The sequence below is a fragment of the Triticum urartu genome, chromosome 3 (assembly GCF_003073215.2).
Source record: "Triticum urartu cultivar G1812 chromosome 3, Tu2.1, whole genome shotgun sequence".
Taxonomy (NCBI): Eukaryota; Viridiplantae; Streptophyta; class Magnoliopsida; order Poales; family Poaceae; genus Triticum; species Triticum urartu.
In genome coordinates, this window is record NC_053024.1 from 508,665,404 (window position 1) to 508,675,354 (window position 9,951).

General features: G+C 47.7%; 1 protein-coding gene across 1 annotated transcript; it reads left to right on the forward strand.

The window, feature by feature from the left end:
- Nucleotides 1-222: 222 nt before the first annotated feature.
- Nucleotides 223-8,152, forward strand: LOC125544653 (respiratory burst oxidase homolog protein A-like). The gene is made up of 14 exons (XM_048708396.1): nucleotides 223-1,040; nucleotides 1,134-1,293; nucleotides 1,382-1,430; nucleotides 2,213-2,326; nucleotides 4,492-4,911; nucleotides 5,172-5,555; nucleotides 5,641-5,736; nucleotides 5,812-5,927; nucleotides 6,088-6,255; nucleotides 6,340-6,499; nucleotides 6,661-6,858; nucleotides 6,973-7,101; nucleotides 7,270-7,348; nucleotides 7,670-8,152. The coding sequence occupies exons 1-14, from the start codon at nucleotides 395-397 to the stop codon at nucleotides 7,777-7,779; spliced, it is 2,829 nt and encodes a 942-aa protein (XP_048564353.1). The 5' UTR covers nucleotides 223-394; the 3' UTR covers nucleotides 7,780-8,152.
- Nucleotides 8,153-9,951: the final 1,799 nt, after the last annotated feature.

The following is a 9,951-nucleotide window of genomic DNA, read 5'->3' on the forward strand; positions in this document are numbered from 1 at the left end:
AGTTAGGTGACTTAAAACTAGTGACTTATAAGTCATGCCTATTTGATTGTCACCTGACTTATAAGTCAGGTCTGTTTGACAAAATAAGTCATTTTTTATTTTTCGACTTATAAGTTGGTGACTTATTTGAAATCAAACAGGCCCTTAGACCGCAGCTGCCGCTACTAGTAGTAGGAGTACTTCAGTCACTTTTGTAAATTATTATCGCTGTGCTTCTGGGGTCGACCTGTCGCGCATATATTGCTCTCCCTCTCCCGTTGCTTCCTCGGCCGGCCTCTCGTTCCGACGCGTCGCGGCCGCCTTTCCCCAGAGGTTCCGAGGAGCGATCCCGTCGAGCTCGCGCTCGCGTGCGTTCGCGCATTGGGCCGGACTGCCTCGTGAGGCCGCGTGTGCGATGAGGGGCGGCGCCTCGGCGGGCCACCCGCGATGGGGCTCCGCGGGGACGACGCCGCGGTCGCTCAGCACGGGCTCCTCGCCGCGCGGCTCCGAGCCGGCCTCCGAGGACGGGGAGGAGCTGGTGGAGGTCACGCTCGACCTGCAGGACGACGACACCATTGTGCTGCGGAGCGTGGAGCCGGCCGCGGCGGCGGCGCTGGGCTCGGGCTCGGGGGCGCTGAGGCTGCCGGTGCCGGCGCGGGGCGAGCTGGGGGACTGCGGCGCGTCGTCGTCGTCGTCGCGGTCGCCGTCGATGCGCCGGACGTCGTCGTACCGGCTGCTGCAGCTGTCGCAGGAGCTCATGGCCGGCGCGCGGCACTTCTCGCACGACCTCACCAGGCGGTTCAGCCGCAGCCACAGCCACAGCCGCGACGAGGCCCACCAGCAGCCGTCGTCCGGCATCGAGTCGGCGCTCGCCGCCCGCGCCGCGCGCCGGCAGCGCGCGCAGCTGGACCGCACGCGCTCCGGCGCGCACCGGGCGCTCCGCGGCCTCCGCTTCATCAGCAGCAACAAGGCCAGCAACGCGTGGAGGGAGGTGCAGGCCAACTTCGACCGCCTCGCCCGCGACGGCTACCTCTCCCGCTCCGACTTCGCGGAATGCATCGGTACGGCACCCCATCGTCCCGCCCGCCTCTCCATTTCGCTCCTCTCGAACCCTATCCAAGGAATTCAAACACCGGCGAGGCGCGCTGCTGCAGGGATGACGGAGTCCAAGGAGTTCGCGGTGGAGCTGTTCGACACGCTGAGCCGGCGGCGGCAGATGAAGCTGGACACGATCAGCAAGGAGGAGCTGCGGGAAATCTGGCAGCAGATCACCGACAACAGCTTCGACTCCCGCCTCCAAATCTTCTTCGACATGTATGTAATTCACCGTTATCAAGTCTGTCATTCGATTTTACTGTCAAGTTAGCCATTTTGTCACATTATTTTGATTGCTTGCCATCAGGGTGGATAAGAATGCGGACGGCCGGATCGGGGAGGCGGAGGTGAAAGAGGTGAGCAAACACTCCATGCCCATGACTACGCCGTGCTTGCCTTTCCCCTTTGTTTTCAAACATTGCTATTTGAGGACACCAAATCTGATCATTTAGGCTTTGGTTTGACGGCTCAAACATTTGGTCGACGACCGAGCTGTCCATATCAGAAATCGGTCGAGTGTTTCGCCGAATATGCACCGCGCCCCCCGTACCGTATGGCATTCCCCAGCACTTGTTAATTATCACTCCGTGCTTCCAGAGGACCAAGCACAATTCTTTCTTAATTAACCAGTACTAGTACTATAATCCGGCATGCAAGGAGTGGTTTTAATTAGGTTATTAGATTAGAATTATTAGAGGATTAAGAACCTGGGGGAAGTAGCACGTACGTAAGACGCTGTGGTCATCAATCTAATCGGAGTCGGTGAGCTGAACCAAAACATCTCCGCGTCTCACCAACTCGGCAATTCCCACCCCACCTGCCAGCTTTTGGGACGCTCGTTTTTTAGCCCTCGTTCAGGAAAAGCCCGGGCAGCTTTCTTCTAGAACGCTTTGTGTGAGGCCAGGCAGTAGGTGAGGGGCATTTCCGTGATTGCCCGCTGATCTTCTCTCATCCGCTCGACTCAGGCTGAAAGGCGCGGTGATTCACGTACTAGGATATTTTTTTATACCTGTAAAAAAAATTGGATTGGGGCGCGTACAGGGTGCTTTTCACTGGGGCGGCGTCATCAGCTTTCCGTAGGTTTTTTTGGAAAATGTTACATCATCTTCAACTCATATCATGTTCAACTCTTTGGCAGATCATCATGCTGAGCGCGTCGGCCAATAAGCTGTCGAGGCTTAAGGAGCAGGCGGAGGAGTACGCCGCGTTGATCATGGAGGAGCTCGACCCCGAAGAGCTGGGATACATCGAGGTGAGCTCGATCGACCGTCGCTTTAGCATTGGTGCCTGACTGCGTGGTGCGTGCTACACCTGTCAGCGACCACTTCTTCGATTGCTGGTGCTACTACTACCGTACTCGTTTAGCGCGTGGAGATGCGTGCGCCTTCGTAAACAATGAGATCATGCTCTCTACTGGTATTCGCGTAGGTAAACCTTGTTTGTTTACCTCAGCCCAGAAGACCCGCTGCATTTTTAGGAGCAGTTGACCTGGGTTGTCTACCTCGGCAAGCCGGTGGAGCTGTACCGGCAGGGGTATAAAATATGATAGTAGTAGAGCCCAGCCGTACCAATGTCCAATATTCATCGTTTTTATCTGCATCTCACGCATTGCTGGCCTGGGTGATGGGTGTACCTCAACCGGCGAAATAAACAGCAGCAGTAGCACCCTTAAACTTGGCAGGCGACACGCAGCACCAGTATGGTTTTTGTAGTAAAAAATTACTCGCCACATTGAAGGGCCCCAACCACCTGCAGCGAGATGCAGCATCGAAATCGATGGACTGAATGAAGCTGGATATGGTGGTATCCAATGGGCTGTTCTTCCCCATCATCATTCATATCGAGGTTGGTGAGCAGCTGTGGACCAGCTGGCAAAAATGACAGACAAAATAAAATCACAAAATGAACTGTTGATGAAAAAATTTCACCCGGCTGACCTTTTTCTGTAGCGTCCGACAGCTAGGCGTCACACTGCACTGTGCAACGCCCGGCTCTCAGGCGCTACACGCCTGACCATCGTTGCGCCCTAAGCTGACTGAAAAATGCTAAGTCAATGTGCAACGCCTAAGAGACAGGCGCTACACTATACAGTGTAGCGCCTACCGCGTAGGCATTGCACTAGCTGCACTTAGCGCAAAAGCTGCCCTCATCCCTCTGCAACGAAAGAAAACAGTCAGCATACGCTCCTGCCCATAAAAGAAAGGTGGACTGAGGCTGAACAAAATGACAAGACACGTTCTAGCTGTATATACTCCCTCCGTTTTTATTTACTTCGCATATTGGCTTTGGTCAAAGTCAAACTTTATAAACTTTGACAAAGTTTTTAGACAAAAATATTAACATGTACAATAACAAATCAATCACGTTAGATTTATTGTTGCATACACTTTCACATCGTATAGATTAGCTATTGTAAATGTTCATACTTTCTCTATAAAGTTGATCAAAGTTTATGAAGTTTGACTTCAGTCAAACCTAATATGCAGAGTAAATAAAAACGGAGGAAGTACTTTTTATCACCACGAACGATTTTATCGTCCCGGCCCGCTTCAAAAAACTGGAGCCACTCCACGCACTGTGCACCTCCGAAGCACTCCATTCACCGCTTCCTGTGACAAAAGGGACCCGACTCCCAAGACTCCCATTGATCTCGCCCTTCCTAGAACCCCAAGCGCTAAGTGCAACTAGTGCAACGCCTACATGGTAGGCGCTACACTGTATAGTGTAGCGCCTATATCTTAGGCGTTGCACACTGACTTAGCATTTTTCAGTCAGCTCGGGGTGCGACGATGGTCAGGCGTGTAGCGTCTGGGAGCTAGGCGTTGCACAGTGTAGTGTGACGCCTAGATGACGGGTGCTACACAAAAAGGTTAGTCGGATGAAATTCTTTTACCAACAATTTATTTTGTGATTTTGTTTCATGCACAGGTCAAAACAGTGATTTTTGCCGGACCAGCTAGCTAGCATCAATTTCTGTTTTGCCTAGTACAGTGCCGGTTGCCACCTACAGCCCGTCGCGCCACCACCTCCGTTACCACCGAACCGAATGGTTCGGTCATGGCTCCCATGATTCTTCAGCTGTGCATCGTTCAGGCGCAAGCTTATCCCTTCCGAGCTGGTCTAAGCAATCATTAGGCAGGCTGAAGGTTGACCCATAGGAATGCAGACTGGCTGTAGAGTAACCTCTTCTCTACCTTTGTTTTTTGTTTCTGAATTCTGAATTGCTGTGGTGAACTTATGCTTGGCCACTGTTGTGCTGAACTTATGCTTGGTCGCTGTAAGTAATGCCAATGTAAGTGTCATTTTGGTCACAGGCTATTTCTTTTACAAATTAATAACTGTCACTTGAATTTGAGCCAATGGTTCTACTTTTACTGACTTCTGAGAAGTGCACTGCTATTCTTTTTCTCCTTTCAGCTTTGGCAATTGGAGACACTTCTGCTGCAGAAAGACACCTACGTGAACTACAGCCAGGCGTTAAGTTACACAAGCCAGGCACTGAGCCAAAACTTGGCGCTAAGGAAGAAGGGCTCCATCCGCAAAATAGGCAACTCCCTGATCTACTATTTGGAGGACAACTGGAAACGCTTGTGGGTGCTCGCGTTGTGGATTGGAATCATGGCTGGACTCTTCACCTGGAAGTTCATCCAGTACCGCGAGCGCTATGTCTTTAAAGTGATGGGCTACTGCGTGACAACTGCAAAGGGCGCCGCTGAAACCTTGAAGCTGAACATGGCAATCATCCTCCTGCCGGTGTGCCGCAATACCATTACTTGGCTGCGGAATACAAGGGCTGCACGTGTATTGCCATTTGATGACAATATCAACTTCCACAAGGTTAGACACGACATATCATTTTCCTCTCTTCTGAAGTTAAATTAGACTTTCATAGTGCAATCACCTTAGAAGTTAGTTTAATGTATTTAGAGGCCCTCACAGACGTGAATGTGTGTAGATTTGATTAAATTACTTAAATCCAACTTAGGGAGAATCTATATTGCAGATAAAATAGTAGCCCTGTTGCCAACTCAGAACCTTTTAGCTTACATGAAATTCACAAGTAATAACAATAATTTGTGTTTTTGTTGTAATGGCAGACTATTGCAGCAGCAATTGTGGTTGGTGTTATTCTCCATGCAGGGAACCACCTTGTATGCGATTTTCCACGGCTTATACGTTCATCAGAAGAAATGTACGCTCCTTTGGGAATTTATTTCGGGGAAACAAAGCCAACATATCTTGCATTGATCAAAGGAGTCGAGGGCGTCACCGGGATAATCATGGTTGTGTGCATGATAATTGCTTTTACTTTAGCAACCCGGTGGTTCCGGCGTAGCCTAGTAAAGCTTCCAAAACCATTTGACAAACTGACTGGCTTCAATGCTTTCTGGTACTCCCACCATTTGTTTGCCATTGTGTACGTGGCTCTCATTGTTCATGGCCAGTTTCTGTACCTTATTCGTGTCTGGTACAGAAAATCGGTGAGATATTTATGTATTTATCGTCCATTCTTTTACTTGAAACGAGTTGGATTCCTAAGATTCTTATATTTTTCTTTTGATGCAGACATGGATGTATCTTGCAGTGCCTGTGTGCTTGTATCTAGGGGAGAGGATTCTAAGGTTCTTCAGGTCTGGCAGTTATGCTGTCCGGCTCTTGAAGGTCAGTAAAAATACATCAGAAACTTGAGCAGTGATTCTTTGTGCCTTGTACTAATCTAGTGCCATTTATCTGCAGGTGGCCATTTATCCTGGTAATGTCTTGACGCTGCAAATGACCAAACCTGCGACCTTTCGCTATAAAAGTGGGCAATATATGTTTGTTCAGTGTCCAGCAGTGTCGCCCTTTGAATGGTATATTATTACTGTACACTTGTGGCCCTTAATCATTGCTGAATTGTGTGTGCTAGTTTCAGCTTCTAGGATAGATAACACATAATTTCTTGTACATTTCATGTCTGCAGAAGGCAGACTGTCTCATTACATTGAACTTTGAACACTTCCTCTCTTTCAGGCACCCCTTCTCAATTACTTCAGCACCTGGGGATGAATATCTCAGCATCCATGTTCGGCAACTTGGTGACTGGACACGAGAGCTCAAGAGAGTATTTTCCGCGGCCTGCGAGCCCCCAGTGAGTGGAAAAAGTGGTCTTCTTAGAGCAGACGAGACAACTAAGAAAACGTATGAACGCCCCTATATTTTAGCGGTTACCTTTGTGCTCTGTGGACACTTCACAATTTATAATACTGTCTTTTGGTGATGCAGCTTACCCAAGCTTCTGATCGATGGCCCTTATGGTTCTCCTGCTCAGGATTACGGCAAGTATGATGTTTTACTACTTGTTGGATTAGGAATTGGTGCTACACCCTTTATCAGCATTTTGAAAGATCTCCTCAACAACATCATTAAGATGGAGGAAGAGGAGGTTCGTTATATTCTCCATATCATCAGTCAGTCATCTTCATAGTCTTAGAAGTAATTATTCAAGATATAAATAGATTACTCAAAAAAGTCTAAGAAGTGAAATAAAATATCATTCACATATTCTTTCTATGGTTTATTTTCCACTCACAAGCATAATTGCAGGATACTTCTACGGATCTCTATCCACCAATTGGTCGGAATAAGCCACATGTTGATCTGGGTACGCTTATGAGGGTTACCACAAGACCAAGGAAGGTTTTAAAGACTACAAATGCTTACTTTTATTGGGTGACACGTGAGCAAGGCTCTTTTGATTGGTTCAAAGGAGTCATGAATGAGATTGCCGACATGGATCAAAGGGTAAGTACATCAAGTGACTGTTACTTTTGTTTGCGGTGCAGTTTGTTATCTTCAGAAATTCACAATAGGTTCCCCTTGCGAAGTTGTAGTTAAACTTACCTTTGATCCATGTAGAATATCATTGAGATGCACAACTACCTCACAAGCGTTTACGAGGAAGGGGATGCTCGGTCAGCGCTCATCACTATGCTTCAAGCTCTGAACCATGCCAAGAATGGTGTCGATGTTGTCTCTGGAACTAAAGTAAGCAGTGATATAAAGCTATTAGTAGCTTTGCATAGTCTGTAAAGTGAATGCATCAAAATATTAAGCCATTTCTCCCTATTTATTGGCATAAATGTTTAAAAGAGGTTCACACTTGCCTTGTACTGCTACCACTTGCATTTGACTACCAGTGAACTCATTTTGCAGGTTCGGACACATTTTGCAAGACCAAATTGGAAAAAGGTCCTAGCCAAAATTGCCTCAAAGCACCCGTATGCGAAGATAGGTTAGTATACGTATCACAGCCTAATCAAACGTGATTTGATTTGTTGAAGTCATTGACCCATGGATTATCTACTGTTATCAAAGTTATTTTTGTATATCCATGCTAGAGTTATTATGTGCACGCACTAGTATGTTGATATGCAAAACGTTCAGTTGGATGTACTACACAAGTAAGATTGCTAGGCAAATTTTTAAAATTATAAATGGTGTGTTAGTATTAGTAATCATGATTTTTTTATTTCATCTTGGGTTGAGTTAGTATTAGTAAATATCAAATCCTATGTCGATAAGCCAAGTCCATAATTATTTATGTTGCATACAGGTGTCTTCTACTGTGGAGCTCCAGTCCTGGCACAAGAACTTGCCAAGCTTTGCCACGAGTTCAATGGGAAATGCACCACAAAATTCGAGTTCCACAAGGAGTATTTCTGAATTCCAAGTAGACACTTGACAGGAAACGAGAATAGAGACTACGCTACTTGTACAGCATTTTTGTCCTGGTATATTCTTTATAAAGGACAGGAGAGGCCAAGGGGAAGAAGCAACCATAGCCATCGCCCCAGACTTCAGAATCCCAAATGCGCCAACAAGAAGGATGTAGAACTACATGTGGCGTCCGTGATGGCTTTTACAACATGGACCTGCGAGGGGATTCCTCCCGGTAGGCCTCGAATGTACAGAGACCACCTGAAGAAGAAGACCTTGAGCTTCTCCTGAATATAGTTGGGAGTATAGGATGCTGATATGTAGGACATAGGAAGGGAACCACGAGCCACAAGGCTAATTAACTGTATATTTTTTATCATGCAGCTGAGTGTCTGACCAAGGCAAAAAAAGTAGACGCGTAATGTCGGTCCAGGCCGCTTCGTCCAACAATACCGCCGAACCAAAGTATGACATGCCGGTAAGAAGTATGACTTATATCGCCCACAGCTCACTTGTGTTCTACTCGTGCATATAACATCAACACATAAAACCTAGGCTCGGATGCCACTATAGGGTTTCGTAGTAATTTCAAAAAAAATTCCTACGCACACGCAAGATCATGGTGATGCATAGCAACGAGAGGGGAGAGTGTGATCTACGTACCCTTGTAGATCGACAACGGAAGTGTTAGCACAACGTGGTTGATGTAGTCGTACGTCTTCACGGTCCAACTGATCCAAGCACCGTTACTCCGGCACCTCCGAGTTCTTGGCACACGTTCAGCTCGATGACGCTCCCCGGACTCCGATCCAGCAAAGCTTCGGGGAGGAGTTCCGTCAGCACGACGGCGTGGTGACGATCTTGATGTTCAACCGTCACAGGGCTTCGCCTAAGCACCGCTACAATATGACCGAGGTGGAATATGGTGGAGGGGGGCACCGCAAACGGCTAAGAAACGATCACGAAGATCAACTTGTGTGTCTAGAGGTGCCCCCCTGCCCCTGTATATAAAGGAGCAAGGGGGAGGGGGCGGCCGGCCTAGGAGGGGGCGCGCCAAGGGGAGTCCTACTCCCACCGGGAGTAGGACTCCCTCCTTCCTTGTTGGAGTAGGAGAAGGGGAAAGAGGGGGAGAAGAAGAAGGAAAAGGGGGCTGCGCCCCTTGTCCAATTCGGACCAGAGGGGGGGGGGGCGCAAGCCTCCTTCCTTTTGGCCTCTCTCCTCTATTCCCGTATGGCCCAATAAGGCCCATATACTCCCCGGCGAATTCTCGTAACTCTCCGGTACTCCGAAAAATATCCGAATCACTCGGAACCTTTCCGATGTCCGAATATAGTCGTCCAATATATCGATCTTTACGTCTCGACCATTTCGAGACTCCTCGTCATGTCCCCGACCTCATCCGGGACTCCGAACTCCTTAGGTACATCAAAACTCATAAACTCATAATATAACTGTCATCGAAACCTTAAGCGTGCGGACCGTATGGTTCGAGAACAATGTAGACATGACCAAGACATGTCTCCGGTCAATAACCAATAGCGGAACCTGGATGCTCATATTGGCTCCTACATATTTTACGAAGATCTTTATCGGTCAGACCGTATAACAACATACGTTGTTCCCTTTGTCATCGGTATGTTATTTGCCCGAGATTCGATCGTCGGTATCTCAATACCTAGTTCAATCTCGTTACCAGCAAGTCTCTTTACTCGTTCCGTAATACATCATCTCGCAACTAACTCATTAGTTGCAATGCTTGCAAGGCTTATGTGATGTGCATTACCGAGAGGGCCTAGAGATAGCTCTCCGACAATCGGAGTGACAAATCCTAATCTCGAAATACGCCAACCCAACATGTACCTTTGGAGACACCTGTAGAGCTCCTTTATAATCACCCAGTTACGTTGTGACGTTTGGTAGCACACAAAGTGTTCCTCCGGCAAACGGGAGTTGCATAATCTCATAGTCATAGGAACATGTATAAGTCATGAAGAAAGCAATAGCAACATACTAAACGATCGGGTGCTAAGCTAACGGAATGGGTCAAGTCAATCACATCATTCTCCTAATGATGTGACCCCGTTAATCAAATAACAACTCTTTGTCCATGGTTAGGAAACATAACCATCTTTGATCAACGAGCTAGTCAAGTAGAGGCATACTAGTGACACTCTGTTT

Coding starts and splice junctions, on each gene's coding strand:
- LOC125544653 (XM_048708396.1), top strand. CDS start 395: ATGAGGGGCGGCGCCTCGGCGGGCCACCCGCGATGGGGCTCCGCGGGG. Junction 1,431..2,212: donor GGGAGGCGGAGGTGAAAGAG/GTGAGCAAACAC, acceptor ACTCTTTGGCAG/ATCATCATGCTGAGCGCGTC. Junction 7,349..7,669: donor GCACCCGTATGCGAAGATAG/GTTAGTATACGT, acceptor TGTTGCATACAG/GTGTCTTCTACTGTGGAGCT.